The sequence below is a fragment of the Danaus plexippus genome (assembly GCF_018135715.1).
Source record: "Danaus plexippus chromosome 3 unlocalized genomic scaffold, MEX_DaPlex mxdp_25, whole genome shotgun sequence".
NCBI classification, from domain to species: domain Eukaryota; kingdom Metazoa; phylum Arthropoda; class Insecta; order Lepidoptera; family Nymphalidae; genus Danaus; species Danaus plexippus.
The window spans coordinates 167,426-188,873 of NW_026869844.1; the positions used below are offsets into that span (position 1 = coordinate 167,426).

At 33.1% G+C, this 21,448-nt stretch overlaps 1 protein-coding gene across 6 annotated transcripts; it reads left to right on the forward strand.

Moving 5' to 3' along the window:
• The first annotated feature begins 5,706 nt into the window (after positions 1-5,706).
• Positions 5,707-21,049, forward strand: LOC116765777 (protein tramtrack, alpha isoform). 6 transcript variants are annotated; one of them, XM_032655379.2, is made up of 5 exons: positions 5,707-5,836; positions 7,678-8,752; positions 18,259-18,663; positions 18,953-19,201; positions 19,357-21,049. In XM_032655379.2, the coding sequence occupies exons 2-5, from the start codon at positions 7,894-7,896 to the stop codon at positions 19,524-19,526; spliced, it is 1,683 nt and encodes a 560-aa protein (XP_032511270.2). In that variant the 5' UTR covers positions 5,707-5,836; positions 7,678-7,893; the 3' UTR covers positions 19,527-21,049. The 6 variants fall into 6 exon arrangements, with proteins under 6 accessions (XP_032511270.2, XP_032511264.2, XP_061382644.1 ...); XM_032655373.2 differs by lacking the exon at positions 5,707-5,836 and adding an exon at positions 6,382-6,540; XM_061526660.1 differs by lacking the exon at positions 5,707-5,836 and adding an exon at positions 6,382-6,540 and having other exon boundaries at positions 19,363-21,049.
• The last annotated feature ends 399 nt before the right edge of the window (positions 21,050-21,448 follow it).

Sequence of the window (21,448 nt, forward strand, 5' to 3'; positions counted from 1 at the left end):
TACTTTCTTTTTACATAAAAGATAAAAAATATATTACATGAATTATTGAATAAAATTATCATCCTAATATTCCGTATAATAAAACCCAACACGTCTTATTCCTAGTCTAAGTAGATTATTAATTTTATTATTTGAATCTTATAATGTCAGATGATGTATCAATTTCGTAAAATGTACAAAGTAAATCAGTATTCCATTATGAGACAATCACTGCAATGTCACTGTGGATTATAAAAAAATTATATTAGGACTTGCGGCATCCTCGAATAGAGCCTAGTTTCGCGTTTTGCAAATGTATATAGTAGTTACGTGGTAGGTAGGCGTCGCCTCCCAAGGTCTCACGCTAGTATGGTGGTTGAGATTATCTATTTAACTACGTGTATACTCATAAGCTATGTTTGTACATGAAATACATCATTTGTGCAGTTCTACGTGTAGGAATTAATACTTTTGATCGGCTCGCCGAAGCATAAAACGACTATAAAACGGTACTAAAACTAGAATGCATACATTCACAACTTTATAGTTAATCCATCTACAAATTGCGTTTAGTACACCTTTTCTGTTTATAAGGGATAAATGTCATGCGAGCCAAGCTTGAAGATAGGATTTCACTTCGTCACTATAGAAATGACAAACACTTAATAACTAATATAAACTCATTTCAATGTATTACTACTTAGACAATTATTATTGACATTAAAAAGTACATTCTAGTAATGCGGAACTATTCAACAATTGTATTATTGGCTTACGTTCGATGTTATATAAGAGTTATGTTTTCTGAACTTAATAAATTGAAATAATTCACCGTCTTCAGAAGAAGCAATCCTAAATGTGACCTTGCGGCGTGGGAGCCGATTGACTCGAGCTAGAAATCGGCCCCGAGCTTACGCAATCACAACCACTCGCGCGCCTCCGCATCACCGACATTTTGCCCTGAGAACGCTATACCCTAATGGAATCGCTTCTAATCGCAAACTCTGAACGCTTTCAGAGCCGCATTCACACTATTACAGATTATTAAAATATCCTGCACGTGAATTCTATTCAAGATCTCGTACAATGCTATTGGAGGTGTCTTAACCTTGCTCATGTAGCTGTAATAATAATAATGAAATATCAAAACATAGACACAACTTCTACGCATTAAGAATACACGGCTATATAATCCAAAGTGTCGTTCTCTAAAGCACATTTAATGGAAATGTTGACGTAATTAAAGGCAAAATAATAAAAAAAAAAAACAGCGAGTGGAAAGTATAATTTCCCGAGAACAATGATCCCCTTCCCCCGTCCCCGACATCGCTCGGAGCAGTGAGTCCGTGACCTTGTTTCTCTACTGCATTTCCATTGCGACAAACATCAGAAGGATCACTTTACTTGGAACATTTTCATAATGAATATAACAATGTCTTCGTTAATTTATATTTAATTGATACGTTTTGCTCGTTTTTGAGTTTGTACCTACTGTATTTGTTACTAGTCAAACAAACTGTAAATTGCAGATTGAATAAAGGGTTAATCGATTTGCGTGAAAGCGTCTTCGTGATATAAAATTAGTTTAATCTAACTAACCGAGGTCTCTATTTGTTTTTTCAAATAAATCAGGTATTTCTGTTAAACGTGTCATATATATCTGATAAGATTTACGACTAAAATTTTCTGCTTATTTTAAAATTTTGTCAAGAATATTCCAAAATTTTTATAAGTTAACGTGAAAACATCAGAATTATTATTTTTTAAATAAACTTAACTAACCAAAAAAAATAACTTAAATTCCAGAGTAACGAGTGTGTGTGCATGCATTAATTTATGAAATTTGCATTTGAAGGGCTCCTGACCTACATTCGACGTAAAAAAATAACGCTCCAGCCATTTAATTTGTCAAACTCACATATGGAATACTTTTTTTTTAGATTTTATTTAATTACGTCAAATTATAGATAATAATATCGAATACATTTCAGACGATTCCTATAATATAAAAAAGGTATGCAAATTTTATTGTATTCTTAGGAATTATTCAGTCGGATGCAGATACTTTTCCGAATGCCTAGATGGGTCAGCAGTGATATCTACCGAGTTGCAGAACATTCGTCCATCGTGTTTTACATACAAGATATAAAAGATAAGGTCCTCTGTCCTCAGTGCCCTTCCGAGAACTGGGAGTTGGCAGGGACACTCCCTTGTCACATAAAAAGCAATACTAACTGTAAACATTCCCCGTATTGGATATGTCTCTAGAAGGTTCGATTAGAAATGTACTTAGTTTTTATTTTTATAGAACATCACTGTTTTATTTCTGAACTCAAACCATTCAAAATAAATCGATAATGGCTGATCAAACGCATTATAAATTACAGTTTACACACCATTTTACTTTCAGAAATGTTTTAGTTTCATCTAAAATAATATCAATATAATTTAAATACATGTTTAATCCGAGCAATCAATAGGTATAATATAAATATGTTTTTAAAAGTATTTTCAAGATATTTAACATTACTCTTCAGTTGAAGATCTGCGATACTTTTTGTAAAATTTCGTTACTATTAGCACAACCATTTTGCAACGGTTTAATTTTAAACAAAACAATCAGTTTCCGAGTTAGTAAAATGTTTAGATTTCTAAATCATTCTAGACTAGCTGGAGGTTCTGGAACATTATTTCTATATAATTTAAAGGACCCGACAACGGAGATCTGAACGTCTGTCTGTTATAATACAGAGATCTAACAGTACAGCGAAAATTGAGCGTCCGAATCGAGTCAATGAACCGAAACCTCACCGTTAGACGGCTCAAATCTAGCAGGACGGGCCCTTCCACCTCCCACTGCACCAAATTTTTTTCTCATCTATAATTTAACGATTGCGGAACTTTTCCCTCTTACTTACGAAGGAAATAAGCACTGTGCAGATCATAATCGTATATCTATCTACTGATTTAGATTAATATTTCCCATTAAAGTTTAAGACTGTTATATAAAGCAATTTATTAATAGATGTCATGTATGATATTTTAATACATACAATTATTTCGTACATATAATACTCCACACACGCATACCGAGTTGGATTCCTCTGTCATCGTATTTATCAATAAAACTCATTCAACAAACCGATATCCACGCTAATTGTACGATAACTTATTACTCAAGGGAGATGTTTATAGAATGATAAGAAATTTGGATGCGATGGTGTTTAGATATTATCTTAAATTAAGATGCGCGTTAGAAAGCTGAAGGATTTCTTTTTGTATGCAGCTTTTACCTGGCAGTTTAAAGTTACCGTTCTCTAAGCCGTTACAGAGATTCCGCTTATTCATTGGCACTTGTGGGCATTTCGCATCATGCTACTACGACTTTTTGATTACTCATTATAAAAAATTTGAATAGATTCACTCGCATAACATATGAGAAAAAAAAATAACAAGACAATTGTAACGTTACATTTTTTTATCGGCTTCTATTTTCAAAATTATCATCATATTTTAATAAAATTATTTAGAAATTGATTTATTTAAAATTGGAAACGAATTTAAAATACTCATAATACGTTTAGGAATTGTAGTTTGACGGTATTATTTTTTTGATAAACTTAATTTACCTAAAAATAGCTTGATACCGATTTATTGCTGAGATAATTTGGATAAGAATATAATTTTATTTATTAAAGAGGAAATCCGATAAAAAACGCTACACTAACATCAAATGCATCTGTAGCACGTTAATAATGAAAGTTTACCAGCCACCTACAACTATAGAACGCCGTGGTCTCGTCTTATCGTTAGAAAATTGCGTAATAATCTTAGTTATTCTAACTTAAATCTTTAATTAGGACAAATTCATTATCCACGCCCATATTCATTGATAATTAAATAATCATGCTTTACGTTTAAAACATAATAATACTTTAGAAATTATGAAAAATTGTTAGTGGCATCAGGTGTCTGTTGCTTTCAGGATTCCAGGTCAATGCTGTTAAGTGGAAAATGCAGCCCTTGTGCTCCAAGCGAGTCTATAAACCAGGTCACCTCTGTAAGGACTTCAGATTACAGTGACACGATGACCTAGGTCAGGTCACCACTGACGGAGCTGCGGATCAATAAAAATATTTTATGCCATTTATTATAAATATAATCTATAACAAGGCTGTCTAATTAATAACCTTTCTATTTAAAGTAATAAAAAAAATCGTTAACAAATTATAATTTTCAAGAAATTCGTAATTACTTTTAAATATTGTTAACATTAAATCGTAACTTTTATAATGATCATTATAGTGCAATGAATAAATAGCAACATTCCAATTGAATTAAATAGTTTAGAGTTTCTTTTAAAACGTTTTTAACATTAGTTATATCAGATATTTGAAATAAAATAAGACTCGGAAAATGCGTTACTTTTTTTTTCAAAAATATGATTTATTCAAAATGGCGACATTAAGATATCAGATGGCAATATAACTTTTTGCTTTACAAAAAAACTAAACCAAAATTATTAATAAAAGCAAAGTAATACGTAAATTAACCAGTAAAAAAAAAAGAAAAAACATTTAAATATGTAAATTAAAGTATTGATTGGGATAATTTTATGTAAGCCCCAATTGTTAGATACATACAATTCAATTCATACTTATTATGTAGGTACAGTACGAAATATCAATTAATTATTCAGCATTGGGAGTACAAAAACAGATTACTTCAGATACATAATAGAGAATATTATGGAGTCTACTCATTTATTAGAGCATTATTTACATAAGTTTTTTTAAATAATTTCGTTATTTCTTAAAACCTTATAAAAAATATATTTATAATGAGCCCCTTTTATAACTTTTAATCTTTTTAAATCATATTCGTTTATTTTTATATTCAGCCAGCTGCATAATTATTCATGTAAAGAGGTATATATGAATTTAAAAAAAAAAAATCTGTTATCACAGTACAGCGGAGTGCTTTAGTATACTGGATCTCATGTCACTTGACTATTACAGCCCATTTTTGATGATTGATGCGAGATAAATTTACACTGATAAGCTGATATCAAAGATCTTCCATCACGCCCCCGCCCTGAACGAGAAGTGCCAGTGATAATGGTATCATGTTTTATACCCTTTTGTACTTCAATATAAACCAATATCGTTTTATACAATTAAAAAAATAATGTATGTCAAAAGTGTAGTTATTACGTTTGTAGTGGATGTAATGTCATAATATATAGTCCCCATCCCTATCGGGGCGATCTGTTCCCATGATCCAGACGGTGTATGCGCGGCCATGCAGCGTTTTCCTCGATTCACTTTAGTAACTTTCTAACCCTGTGCCGGTGAGGCAGGGAGGGGCGAGCTGCCAGAGAGAGGGTACCGACCTCATTGCCCATTGCCACTCCTCCCGCCGAGGCGGCAGGCCATTTTTATTAAAAACACTTCCGACTTACAAAACGCGCGCGTACTTTATGTTCATCCTTGCATCCTTGACAATAAAATTATTAAGGATTTAAATATTAATTTTTCCGTCGAGTCTGTGTTTAAATGAAGAAAAAAAAACTATAAAAAAGGTTATATTTCGGAGTGTACGCGGAGTGTATTTTTATAAAAAAAAATAATAACAATAAAGTGCGCCCCGGTCTATTTTCCGTATCGGTGTCGGGTGCGTTCGGTTGCGAAAAGTGGTTGAGATCGGCCATCTCCGCCGGCGATCGCCTCGAGGAAGGCGTCCCACCCACCCCGCTAGTGTGCAACAGAGATAGAACACGCTGCTGACATGGCGACAACACGAATGGATTGATGTTTTTCACGTGGAAAACTCATCCCTTCAACATATTTATGGAAAGGTATGTCTATGACAATGTTTGTTTCAATATCTTTGAATTAATTGTTATGTATCCTAGGTAGATTTTTTTCCAACTACAAATCGCACTCAACGGGAAGATGGGAGGCTGTTTTGATTTTGATATATTTATTTTTAGATGACTCCAATGTCGCAAATATCAATTTGACATAAGTCAGTTTAGGGCTCGAAGGTATTAAATGATTGGAATGAATTAAATGTGTTTAAATGTTAAGTACAACACAAATGATTGAATTAATCAGCGTCGTGCGAAATACCGGTCTCGCCCCTATAACGCTATCAGGCAAGATAATAATATGTATAAATAAATCCCCATTCGATAATCACGCCACATTAAAACCGACAACCCCGAACGATAAAAATGACAGATAGGTTATTTTAGCAAATGACGTAATATAAGGGTGTTCTCGGCAAGAGAGTAAATCAATAAATTTCAATAAATCAATATTTGAAGGTGCACCCCGCGCTGAATATATCCGCTGCCGCCATTTCGATGATGACGACGTATTTTTTGTGTGAGATATTCGAGTAGCGGAGCGAGTCGTGTTCGCGGCGCGGGGTTGCGGGCTGCGGCCGTCAGTCGTCGGGTGAGCGGGGTGCGACGTAAACGCGGTCTCGGACTATGGCGGAAGGGCTGATCCTCATTCCCATAAAAGGGTCGAGTTGATTGTGGTGCAGATACGCGTGGTATGTCACCTTATGTTAGTGAAGTGATATAATTGTTCGCAAACCATTCTTATCTTGCCGTATTGTGAGTTAATGTGGATATCGTAGGTAATAATGCCATTGTGATGACGTAATGTAACGCGCTCGGCTGGGTGCGTAGTAATAATTCGTGCGCCCGTTTATACAGATAACGTTCGTGGTCAGCACTCGGCACCTGTGGATGTGGAGCGTATTATGTTTTCAGATATAATATTATTAATGTTCTTATAAGATTCTGATAGGATTTTCTTAACCGGAATTTTCGGTATATTCGTAGTGTTCGTGGATATAAATATGAGCTTTGCAGTGATATAATTTTACATAGACGAATCGTTATATTCATGTAGGTACATACTTAGCTAACACGTATGTTTTCCTACTGCAGTGCGCTCTCCGATGCACGGATCGTCCGCCCGCTAGAGGCGCCCTCCGCTTTTTTAACCTTGATTGTATATAATAGGTATCTGCTGGGTCACCTAAAATATAAATATAATAATCCTTGAACTTAGTCTTATAGTATATTAAACATAGTTCCTTCTTATAATAAATAAAATTACGTATTGAGTGTAGTTAACTAAAAATGAATTTTGTTTTTTTTTTTCTTTACAGAGCGTATAGAATAGTTACGAAATGATATTTAATTTAGGTGATTTAAACTAATCATAGTAATTATATGTCATAATTATCGATAATTGTTATGTAGGTACTTAAAATTACGGGTGACATTTAGGTATAACAAAAATTTTACTAATAGATAGAAATCAAATATATTTCTATTATTGAAAATAAATCTGCGTATTTTGAAGTTCTTACAATGAAAATTACTCCGTTTCTTGTTTATTAAATAATGCAATAGCAGAATTTTATTTTTCCATCACTAATTGATTAAAATAATCATTGATAGATTCATATAAACTATAATATTTAATTTTAAAAATATGCGTGTAGGTTTGGACGTACAATCAGTGCAAAAGCTATAGCGATTATTTGTATGAAATAGATTATATTTATGATTTATCGGTTTTTGTTGCCAATATATTTTATCAGTCACTTTAACCGATACGGTACAATCTGCTTTTTCGTTCCGTCGTCCTAAATCTATCGTTTCTTCTTTTACAGATCTCCTAGCGCCCGTCACAGCACTAGCACTAGCACTATGAAACAAATTAAAGATGGCTACTAAGTAAACATTATTCATTGTTAAAGATTTATTGTATTGTTCATGGAATACGAGAGAACACTTATGTATACATCATTGAATTATTGTTGATACGTTAGATTTTATGCCACGACTGGTATTTATAATATCTTCCTAAGAAGGGAACACAGGACAAAATGGCTACTCAAAGATTTTGTTTGCGTTGGAACAATCACCAGACTAATATGTTGTCGGTGTTTGATCAGCTCCTTCACGCTGAGACCTTCACTGACGTCACGTTGGCTGTTGAAGGCCAATTGCTTAAAGCTCATAAAATGGTTTTATCGGCTTGCAGTCCGTACTTTCAAGCCCTATTTGTGAATCACCAAGAGAAACATCCAATCGTTATACTTAAAGACGTACCTTACTCGGACATGAAAAGCTTGTTAGATTTCATGTACAGGGGTGAAGTGAGCGTCGACCAGGAACGTCTTACGGCGTTTTTGAAAGTAGCTGAGAGTTTAAGAATCAAGGGGCTGACGGAGGTCAATGAGGAAAAATGCGACATACCCGCCCTGACAAACTCTTTGATCCAACAGCAACAGGGCAACACAGCTCACACTCCGCCACCGCAATTGCACAGAATACACCCTTATATGCATCAAAAGAGGCCTGCATCTGGCATCCCCAGCGGAGGAGCTCCTCCTAATTTACTGATGCCTCTATTGGGCAATGCGTTGATGCAACCGAAGCGAAAACGAGGAAGACCCAGGAAACTTAGTGGGAGTTCCAGCGACGCCCTCAACACCGCCGCAAGCCCTCCGGGAGAATTCATCCCAGAGTCAGCATCGCATACGTCATCAAACAGAGCCGGGGACCAACTGATTCGTGGCTCGCCAGAAATGTTAGAGGTCAAAATGTCCATGGATAGTTTTAACGCGGAAGACGGAGTTACTTCTGGAGGCGAGGATGCTGGGGAAGCGCTTATGATAGACGAAGGTGACGACGCACAGTCGAACGAGGCTCCCCAATCCGGCAAAGATTCAGAATCAGCAGGTACGTACTTTGCATTTAAGTTAGTTGCGGATTTAATTCTTGTTAGTATGTATCTTTTAGCGTAAGTTGTCCTATTACGACACAAAATCAAATCATCGGTCGTATTACATTTTTCTCAACAGAGTATACAACGCGTATGAAATGTTTAGAAGATGATTTTCGCTTATCTTTTGTAAATATTATAATCTTCCTTTCCATTTACCTAACACGTTTAAGTTAATCAAATACCATGATTTTTTAAAAGAGAAAAGCTACTGGGATATAAGCTTTGATGTTAGAATATTTTTTATAAGTGAAAAGTGAAGTGTAATTCAAATATCTCTATTATATTTATTTAAAGTTTATTCTGAAGGGGTAAGTGATAATCTATAAAATTTTTATGACGTTACTTATTCGAAAAATAAGCGCTTGTTACTTATACAAAAGAAATATAACTATTGCTTGCTTTTCTGCTTTCGGGGAGAGCTATTAGAGGAATGGCCAGGGGCATTTTCGGTGTGGTTATGGTTCAGTGATATAAAATTTCATTATTTTAATTTTTCGAAACACATATATACATTTTAACGAGAAAAGGGAAAACAGACAAGGCTTATTCCCAATAGCTTTCCTTCACATAAGGCTAAATTGGAAATATCGTAGTATATTAAATAATAATTCATATAATATTAACATTAGCACAGTCCATAGGATACTAAAATATTTCCAATTTATGATAATACCATCAAATATATAAAATTACGACAACCACCAATTCAAAATGTAAGAAGTATCGTTATGAAATTTCAGATAATGATAAACAGCCCAAAGAGGAAACACATCCAAATTTTCCATCAAACGGTCCGATATTGTCAATCGAGAATGGAGCCATTAAACAGGAACCAACTTGTGAACAGAATGACGAATACAATGAACACATCGAATACAAATACAATCCTGATAGAAGCCGCGAGAACTCCAACTCCCAGGACGGCCCCATCAAGGATGTCGAAGACAAAATAAGACTAGGTCGTAATTTAAAGCCAAAGAATAGTAAAAAATTACAACCCCAAATGTCTAAGTTTAGAGCGCGCACGCTATTCAATCAGCTCTCTGGCCTCTCTAATTTAAATCCCGCACTGAATAGCTTCGATAAATTTCCGCCAGAGACAGTTCTCATGCCGGCTCTCGCCACACAGCTGTTCGCAGCCGAATTGGAACAGAACAACTTGAACATGGTCAATAGCGAAGTGTCCGATTTGGGGCAGACCAACTGGGAACAGCGCATATTCCCATCGCCCATCAGAAAAAATAACATGGCAAACGTCGGCAACTATCACGAGGAGACGAACGAATCCGTCAGGGATTACTGCATCAAGGAGGGCGAGAACGTTTTCAGGTGCAAGATATGCGCCAGGGTCTACACCCACATCAGCAATTTCTGCAGACATTACGTCACCTCACACAAGAAAGACGTCAAAGTCTTCCCCTGTCCGATATGTTTCAAGGAGTTCACCCGCAAGGACAACATGATCGCCCATCTTAAGATCATACACAAAAACCAGGCCAACGCCAACGAGCAAACCGCGAAGCAAGAGTCTTAATCACACTCCTCTCCACTGTATAGATTGTTCGCAGATCTGATATAATTTTATTCGTATAATTAAATATAGGATTTCAATTTACGGTTAGAGGTTGGTACGTAGATTGATCGCAACGATAGGCGTCCGAGCTGTAAGTTTCACGGTGTAACAATAAGTTGTTGGTGTTTTGGGCCGCCGTCGCCCGTTGTTATAATGATCTATTTATTTATGTTGTTTCATTTTGTTTCTCGAGAGTGCTGAACTTAGAGATTCTATATTCTTTTTTTTTTTTACTTGTTATGTTGCACTCACTTGTTACTTAATTTTATTACTTACGAAAAAAAAAAAATATTTCAGGGTACAAAGTAACTACTCATGGTGATCGTTAAAACAAACGTAGTCCTTTCGATTACACGCAATTCTCATTGAACTGAATTAGTTAATGTAGTTTAGGAGTTATTTTTACGAATATACCAATGGCGGAGCCTTTTTGTAATATAAGTACGGATAATATATACGATAAGGTTCAGAATATTTAATATTTCCTGAAGAGGCTATGGCTATACAAAAAGGCTTACAGACGCCATTATATGTAGTGGTGTGAAATGCATTTTCATTTAACTTGCCTTAATAGTGATCCTAGGTGTATAATTTACAGTAACTTCTCGAAGTAAAACTCAACACGGGCTATGATTTTATTGTGTAGTTATTATTATTATTATTTTTTTTGTTTAGGTTTAATATAAAATAGTTTATTAATGTTGAAATATTTGGTTGTAGAAGTTGTTCTGTTCGAGTCACACCGCGTCTCTTGTCTATGGAATAGCGTATAATCTCATTAATAACAAAATTAGTTTAGATTCAGTTCCTCGGATGTACACGTCTTCGTCTCTGTTAGATATTTTTTTTTTTCCATTTTATTTCTTATTACGTTCGAGATGCATATATTTACACTGAATATATCTGTAGGTCAATTAAAATACCCTTTAAACTCGTATCTGTCAAAGACAATATTGATATCGTGAATTAATAGTAGGGGAATCACGTATTATAGGGATGTAATATCACTATGGGACGTTAAATATCCAATATTACGTCTATATATTAAACTCCAACCAATTTCATGTTATAGCAGAATTATATTTAAAATATTATTAATTAAAATATAATAAAAACCGTTTACTTTTTATAAATTAAAACGACGCGGAGTCGTTAGAAGTGATTATAGCAAGGTGCTCGTGAGAAATTTAAAACATACTGGAACCATGAGATGATTTGTAAATTCTATTTTAGTAGATATCAAATTGCCTTAAAAAATATATTAGGGAAATCGTACTTATTAGTTATATTACTAGGCGGATGTAGTCTTCCATATTGTATTGATAGCGACACTTCTTTATTCGTTTTATATTCTATGAAAGATTACTTTAAAAATTTACACTTATACACTTTTCGGACATGTACAAAAAGATACGGACTTCAACAGGTATTAGGACATTAGATACTCCCAACAAACAACATGACACTAACGCTGTATTATTTGTGAACCCCTAACACCGTTTTCTAAATCATAAATTTTGTAGGTCCAGGGAACGCTTGCCTATTAGTGTGCCTTTACTTGTACATTCATAAGTTATATCGACTATTAGCTGTTTAAGAAATTTCAAAGAATATTATGTATAATTATTTTCATTATTCGAAGTTTACAAATCTATTTTAAGAAGCTTCCTTAGGTTAGAACCTCCTAGGCCCAAGTAGTTAAATACGATCATAGTTAAATTTAGGGACGTCATCTCATGTTTCCCACTTAATGTGTAAATTGGAGCAAAAAATTTAAACAAATTTTAAGACTGTAAAAAAAAAAAAAATTTTCATAAAAAACGAATTTATTGTACCTTTCATAAAATTTATATGGAAAAATTTATCTTGGAAACGGATAGGTACTTAAATAATGAAAGAAATTTACACTTACATATGTCGTCGAGGCTAACGTTATTGGATTAATCATATGATAAAATGTAGTCAATTTAGCCAGTGCCTAAACTGATTGTTTTCAACGGAGACCTCTCAACTTTCCTTGATCGTCATTCTCCTTTCAGAGTTCCTTTTAATTCTATATAAATAATGAAATCTATTGTATTTGTTGAAACGATTGTATAATTAAAAAAAAAAAAATCTATTTATGTTATTAAAATATCTTATTTCTATATGTATGGAACATTATTTATTAAAGCTATATCATCGATTGGTGCTAAATTAAACTTAAGGTCACATTTGATGTGACGTAAATGAATTGTCCCTAAAGTGTATGTTTGTCGATATTGTTGTTTTATTATATGTATCTACCTTATTTTATATTAAGGCAGTTAGATTATATTTACCGCTGTATATTTATGTATAGATTATTTTTTCTTGCAGATTATATTTATTATTGCATTATATCATGACATTGTTCCACAGATACAAAATAGATTTATTCGTCAGTTGATTAATTATTACATATAGTTATTTATGCTTATAATATAACGAATTATATTTAAATTTCAGCAATATATGTAGATGGCGATATAAAAAAAAAAAAAACATTTTTTCAGAGTATCAAATATTTAATATTACAGTTACTTAATACATATGTCCATTGTTTTCCTTGCAATTATTGAATAGTTAGAGAGGTGTTACAGAATATTACGATTATTAAAATAAATAAAGATTCACAGATTATATTCGAAGAGTTTAATGTAAAGTAGTTTCGTCTGGTGACTGAGGATGTTTATTATCTATAATTACTAATAAAATACTCGGATTCAACCATCACTTAGAACGGATACAAAGAATTTTGATGTGATAAAATGTGTCTTCACCTAGTGATACTTAAAAAATAATATTCGTTGTCACATAAGATTTAAAACACAAATATTCATTTTACAATCATCAACAATTTTAATATTGTAGAACGGTAATTTTAATAGAATTATAGAACACTCCTCAGTAATAGTATAAGGTTAGACAGTGCGGTTCACGTTGCTACCGAGACTTCAGATTTAAATATTTAAACGGTTCTTACACCTCTCTCTATATTATATTTGGACACAATAAATCTCAGACAGATTATTATATGATAGTTGATAGCCAAATGTTGAATTCTGAATACTTTTGTTATTGCACATAGACAATAGTGGTACGTTTAGAAACTTTTAGATTCGGAGGTTACACGACATAGAATTATATGTTATTGGAATACGATGGTATACAATAAGGTGTTAATTACTATTTTTAGAGTCTTTAAAAAAAATAAAAGTTAAAAAATTAAAATGAATCTTTTGTATTCGATGTTATTGTTATGTTCCATTAATTATTTCTCTTTTTATTTGATACCTTTCTTATTTATTATCTATATATATTTTTTTTTCTCTGTTATTTCATGTGGACATACGTTTGTCATATTTTAAGAGTCGTGTAAATGTGTCTGAAATGGAATGTCCACACTAAATGTGTCGGTTATGAATGTCTAGTACTTAGTTTCACTTGTTGTACCTTGTGTACGTTTTGTACGTTTAAGGGATGTGCATACTTTTATGACAACGCTATGACTTGATCGTACCTTCGGTGATATCGTCAACGATAATATATATATATATTATTTTTTAATATCATTTAACGAGAAACTATTTTTAATAGTAGCAAAGTAACAACACGGGTTATTAGTAAAGATTAGCTTAAGTTATTTATAATATATAATATAATTGTGTTGTTTACAATTGAGTGAATATTTTATATTGTATGTAGAAATATTGAAGAGGACTGAGGAGGTAGGTAACAAGATGTTCACAGAGACGGTGTGGTTAGTAATAGTTGACATGCTTTCGATGTTGCTCAAATTGACGCTATGCGATACAAAGTATTTTTGGTTCAGTACAAATTGTTGCTTTTGTATTTTATAATATATGTCCTTGAGACAGAGCGGCTTGCATACGGCAGCTATATGATTTTTAGCATGTTCCTTGCCAGATTTCGTCTATATCAAATGCAACCCACCTTATGTGATGTTATGATGAAAAAACAAAACTGGTAATTTTTATTACAATGTACCTAAAACTTACACTTGCCGAAATAGTTCCAAATGCAATCACTTGAGTCCTATTTTAACTATAGTGATTACTATCTTTTTTGTTACATTATTATTTTTTTTTTATTTATTACGTAGAATTAGATATTATTTTAGATAGTTTTAGAAGATTGACTTATTACGACTCCGTTAATTTTCCTCTTTATTATTATTTTTTTTTTTGACCACTGCCTAGTGTTTTAATGGAAAACTATTTGCACAGCAGATATGTATAATATATTTTTTTCATGTTTTGTTTCTATTATGTATAATTTTATAGGGAGTTATTTGTGGACAAGTTCGTCGTTACGCTCTGTGCAAACAAGCTTTATTGATACTCTATAAATTGGTGCTACTTATATCGTAATTGTAATGGCGGGCTCGTCTCTAAAGTAGTTCCATCTATCATGTTTTTCGTTTTATTTTTCATGGTGTAATTAATTTCTTCATTAAATTTGAACAAATAAATATTAATATATTTTCGTCCTTCGTTTCTTTTTTTTTTTTATCCCACAGCAAACCCCACTATTCAGTACTGCTATTTTTTGTTTTTAGATCGATGTTTTTTTTTTCGTGTATGTGTTTATATTATAGTTAAATAATAACAATTGCTTAATTTCAGGGCGTGGCACACCCGATTTCGAAAGCAAAGACAGTAAATATGTGCAATCGCCCACACACGACGGCCAAGGGAAGCTACGCGTAAACCCAGCAACACAATCGGCTTCCACGTCAAACGAGTATCAAAATGATTCCATTAATAATAACACGTTACCAACAGGAGGCAACCAAATGCAGAGACCGGCTGTGAGGAGACGTATCAGGAGGAGAGCCAACTCGGCCTCCAACGATCCAGCTGAACAGTTGACGGAGATGTCTGTTAGGGGCCTCAATCTGTTCAGATACGCCTCCGTCAACGAGGGCGTATATAAATGCATTGAATGCGCGAAAGAGAACATACAGAAGACCTTCAAAAATAAGTATTCATTCCAGAGACACGCCTTCCTCTACCACGAGGGTCAGCAGAGAAAAGTGTTTCCCTGTCCCGTCTGCTGTAAGGAATTCTCGAGGCCGGATAAGATGAAGAACCACATGAAGACAACACACGACTGCTACGTGCCGAAGGATTGCGTGTATCCGCCGAACGCTTTCTTCATGCTGCCAGGTATGGAGGGCCAGCTGCCTCCGGCTATCACGTTAGAGGCCATCGGTTCTGGATCGCCGCGTGGCTCGACTCCATCCCACTCCTCACCCGATCCAACGCAAGCTTGAGCGAAGCCACGTGACAAGTATTATATTCCAGATAATCTGTTATGTTTGTGACTTTAATAGTGCCTTCGAAACGCCTTTTATATATTAAGAAATTATTGATGTTTACAAATAGTCCACGTTTAATGGGCATAGTATTTGTTCTATTTTTGGAGTGAAATTTTAATGTACACTGTTATTGTAAGTATTTCCAATATGTTATGCATTTAATATCTAATGTTTGTTACATAGAGCTCATGTTATGTAAAGAGTACGGTTGTGGATTCGTTAGACAATAATACACAATCCCGAGGCCAGTTACGACTATTTCGTGTTCATTTTTACGTTAGTTTAAGGTGCTTTGAAAATCGAATGTGCCTTCAAAAGATGTATACTAAAATTTTTTGGATAAGATTTTATAAGATTTTCTTATACAGCAACACGCCGACCAAAGACTGTAACGTTTTCCGTCTTCGCATTACAAAAGTATAAGGGCCTTTTCACATCAGCTGATATTTTTTTGTCCTAATTTTTTGTCATCATCCTGACAACTTTATTTCTTTGAACTGTCATCGACATATCGACGTTAAAGAGCGTAACGGCCACAAAAAGTGCTTGTGTGGAAAAGCCATAAATGTAATAAAAAAAAATCGATTCAGACCCGCGTGGCGTTCCCATATGATCGGCCATCCATAGAAAAGCTGTGAAAGGAAATAGTACTTGTGAAAATCGAAACACGCATTACACACGGATTATTTATGTTAAGACTTTATACTATTTAAATGTTAGTGAGCCTATTGTTTATATTATTATCATCATAAATAAATGCATAAATGTTTTAGTGCCATAGTGCATACTGCATTACATTAAACTGTTCAGTATAGAAGTTAGTTAGGTGACGGTTCTAGCAGACCTAGGACCCGGAAACGACAATCAGCAGTTCTTCCATTGATAAGGGAAATTTGTTAGAATTAATAACCACGTTATACTAAGTTAAAATAAGTTTATAGAGTTTTAACGAGCAATTTATATATCAATATTAGATTATGTATAGATTTTTAACTACTTAAAATGATTATCGAGTTCGTGTTGAATGTTTTGAGGGTAGCGCACAATTTTAAGTTTTTTTTTTCTATTTTAAGGTTGTATATATTTAAGATGTATGGTTCGTTAGACTATTGCCGATAAGGTATTAACATTTATTAGTGTGATTTATTTTATATATATAGTTACGCCAGCGCCAGTCGTACGCACAAACTGAACTCTCAAGCTGTTAATGTGGACGCGATGTTTTTCATTCCTGTTAAACCTTAAAAATCATCGGGTGGAGTGTTATTTATATCTTAATTTCTTTCCTTTCTTTTTTTTTTGTAGTATTTTGTTTTGTGATATTAGTGCCAACTAAGTTGGCTCCAACTTCTTTGTTATTTCATTTATTTTTTTTTTGTCTTTTCTCATTCTACCCTCATGCTGCAAGGCAGCGCGTAGATAATTATAGTTTAAATGTATCTATAAGTCATAGATATCATATAACTATCACAGAACAAGTGCCTTCTTTCTCATTATATGGCGATGGTAAAATATAAACATATCTTACAAAATTTTTACGTCACGTTGATATCAATTTTTAATAGACTTGTTGTAGTTTGAAATGTTAACAATATGTATATTTTTATAGACACAGCTGACAGCCGTCTTGTAAATATATTTGGGTGATAACAATTTTTTTTTTTATGAAACTTCACTTAATATAAGTACATATTTATCTTCGAAGTATCGTATTGTAATATCAACAGAGATAGATTCAAGGTAGTGCAATGTTTTTTTTTTACGTGTGTTGTTTTTTTTTCTATATTCTATTAATTTACTAGTTAACTGTGTACGGTTATATTTATTGAGCCGCTTAACAACGCAGCGGTGTAGTATTACCTATACTTGTATAGTATAATGTATTTTACGTTTTTTTTTATTATTATTATTATTATATTATCTGTAACGAGATGGTCTACGCTGTTTATTGGGGATGGAAACTGTCGATAGCATTTTAGATAATCAGAGACTATATTTGTTATTGGACACTAACCTTACTATCTATATGGTATTTTTTTTTTAATATATAAGCACTAAATATATGTTTAGATTCTATAATCTTTATATACGTTAACATTACTAAGTACCACAGTTTAACTGGATATTTTAATATAGAATTTATCGTTGCAAACAGCAAAGCTTTAACAATAAATTGATATAAGCTACTGAATAAATTAATTTCTATATAACAAGAAATTAATTAGATATGTATAAGGAAAAGAATCTTACCAACTCATTGAAATGTAATGTGGAATTATGTACACTACAATAATAATAAAAATATAAAGACTATGTGTTGATTATTTTTAATCCTAATACAGAGTATTGTTGGCTCCAAACGCGAATTCGATGCATGATGTCGATAAAAAAAAAAATGCCACGTTTATATTTATCACGTAAACAGCACTCCGAAGCTCCGAGCGTTACAACGAAACGGTATTATTTTATTTATTATTTACTTATTTATATGTACATCAACATCATTTATTGCTACTGTATTGCAGAGTTCCATTACTCTTACGAAGACGACGCTGACGTAAACAGTATGCCGATAATAACTCTCGAGGTTCTGTCGGATTCTTCGAGGAACGGATACAATGATTTTGATCATCAGCAGAACGCTATAGATGGTATACAGGACACGGGGGTGCACTTCCTGACGGAGAAACCGAGCACAGACGACGTTTCTGAATGCAAAGATCAAAAGGAAACCCCGAAGGCTAAGAACGAATTCCTAGAGTATATGACGAGGAATGACGGCAGCGTTGTGTGTAAACTCTGTGGAGAAATCCTCCAAAGTAGAACGCATTGGTACAGACACAAATACAAACTTCACGTCATACACCCCCTGAACCCGTCTCCGCTTTTCCAATGTGAACAATGTTTGGTTTATTTCAAGAGTCGAAAGGGTAAGCATTGAGCAATTGATGAAAATGCGCTTCATTAACACTTTTTCTTGTAAAAATTTTCAATAGATTATATTGTGTGAGATAAATTAGAATACTATTTAAACAAAGTTTCAATTAAACTACTCTATCTATTGTGAAGCGTATATATATATATATGTGTGTGTATGTTTGTCTGAACAAAATCCATAAACTACAATTTCGAAAACGGTTAGCTTGAAATGTTTAATAAATGTAGTGTTATCCTACTTAATTGTTGGCTCTAGTATATATCAAATCGTTTCCGTTATAGGATATATCGGCCATCTAGCCAGCAGGCATAGCGAGGTCCTTACAGATTCTAGTCCCGTACTGACTAATTCACAAGCCGTGGCCATGTCCAAACAGACGACGCCTACACAAACTGAGATTAAGGAGGAACCGGATCCGGAGCTTTCCATCCCCAAATCGAGCGTCCCAAATTATCAGAATAATGTCAGACAGACCGGTAGCGTGTTGATACGAGCCCCTGAAACTAAACGGTCTAATAGGACACCCCGAGGTAAGTCAAAACTCAAGTTCCGAGGAAATAAAGGAGTATTTCACCTATAACTGAAATTAAATAATACAGATTTTTTAAAACATCTGTATTGCTAAAATGTAGTTCTAAACTATTTTTAAATCAAACCCAAAAGTTTGCGTAACATATTTCTCCAGTTTCAGAGGAATACAACAACAAAACCGATTGGGAAGAAAGAAAATCAAGAGAGGAGAAATTAGTAGCGGATATAATAGAAAGGGTTCGAAGGGAATGCGAGGCCCAAGGCTCGGGAGGACCCGCGCGGCGAGGCTATACCAGAAGAACGACAGTGATGCATAGCACATAACAGATGAAAAATATCCATATAGTCCCATACACGACTCTAAATAAAAGTTCCTCAAATCTCTCATAGAGACTAGGCCTAATGTTGTGGCCTGTACACGTGCTTATATTTCGTGCCAATATTCGTGTCAAACTTTCGTCAGACGTGCCAAAGATGTTGTGAAATTTTAAATAATTCCGATGTTGTATTACCGTTTTATTAGGTGTTTTCTTCCATAGCATAGATAAATGTCTCATCTCTGAATACGCGAACGGTGTGAACGTGTTTCGTCGCAGTATGCCTATAGCATTATCAAATGTTTAAAATTTATAATGAATCCTATGTTCCTATTCATTAAAGGACTCACGTTTATGGATCTTATGGTTACAAAAATAATTAATTATGTAGCAGATTTTTAATCTTACGTAAATATATTTTTTACAAATTTTTGTTGTATGTTTATACACATGAAATGGTTATTTACTTATGCTGTACGTAAGCATTTTAACTGTAAAGGGTCGAGAAATGAGACTGGAAGATTTTTTTAGGAACTTTAATTAAGCATACAAACAGTATTTACCTACACTTTCTATTACAGAGCATTCTTATATTCATGCTTACTTGTATTTTCTTGAAAGAATAACAAAATTGCTCAAAATTTGATGGAATTTTCGTATAAAAAAAATGCATTTGTGTATCGGATGTGAAGTGTGAAATGTAAAAACGAATGTTGTTACTATTTCGTATTTTGCTCAACTTCTCCTTATTTAAAGCTATTTAGTCAACATTTCTTATAATCATATCTAGACGTGTGCATATTTTTACATCTCTTACTATTCTAATCCTTCTTCCTTAGCGTAGGATTCCGAAAATGTAAATATAGTCTAAGGTTATTCGTCCAAAATCATCTTCGTATTTCTTTAGATATAAATGAAACTTTTGTACGCCACACTCAACGTATTTTAAATATATGTTTAATCATAAGCCAGTTGTTAACAATATATTTAAACACTAATTTATTAAAAGTTCATCTTCTGTCTCCTAAACTTTTATAGAAAACTGAATATTATAATAGTTAAAGATTATTACAAGAAAAAAAATAACTAAGTTTCATATTTTCTTTTATTCAAACTACCCAAAGATCGTACCGTCATTAAACATTACTGTGATAGGTTTGTTTTGTTATTTATACCAATATTATTATGCATGTTTTTTTTTTAAATTACTGGTTGTGGCGTCCAAAAGAGGTCTTAGTACCAGTTGTTTAAAATTATTGTGTTAGCACCTTTGGAAGGGCCAACTACAAAATTTGCCTGTAACGGGAAATTTAAAAATTATGTTACATATTGTTGCTATATTTATTTTTGATTTATATAAAATTCCGTCAATGTGCAATAATTGTTTTTTTTTTTTAATTTTTGTAAGTACAAGTTATTTTATAACTATTCCCTATTGATGTGTATTTATTATTATTAGGTGAAGAAATGTTGATATGACATACGAAAACTGTGATGAATGTGGTTCAGATAATAAAGTACGTAAGAATATTTCTCGTTTTTTTGAATTATTTGTTGTTGTAAATTATCTGTTGCTTCGTTTTTATATTCTTCTTTTACATTACATTTATATGTTGGTGATATTTTCATAATATATTTTGTAGGGAAAAATCTATATATTTTTTTTTTATTTATGATACTTAATAATTTAATATGTAGTTTATGTCGACTTTCACAATTTAAATAGTCAAAAAAAATTGTGAACGAAGCCATACCATATATAAAAAAAAAAACTTTCGTAAACTTTCTGGGATCCATATTGAATAATTCTAAACAAAAAGGTCATTTTTATTTAGGTATACCCATACAGAGAAATAATTCTTTATATACTAAAAAAATGTTATTTTTAAATATAGAAATAAATACCGTAAGGACTAATTAATTTTAATA

Bases quoted from the DNA above. Each gene is read 5' to 3' on its own strand.
- LOC116765777 (XM_032655379.2), top strand. From the start codon at position 7,894: ATGGCTACTCAAAGATTTTGTTTGCGTTGGAACAATCACCAGACTAAT. The intron at 8,753-18,258 runs GTACGTACTTTG...ACTGTATTGCAG, and splicing joins CAAAGATTCAGAATCAGCAG to AGTTCCATTACTCTTACGAA. The intron at 18,664-18,952 runs GTAAGCATTGAG...TTTCCGTTATAG, and splicing joins TTATTTCAAGAGTCGAAAGG to GATATATCGGCCATCTAGCC.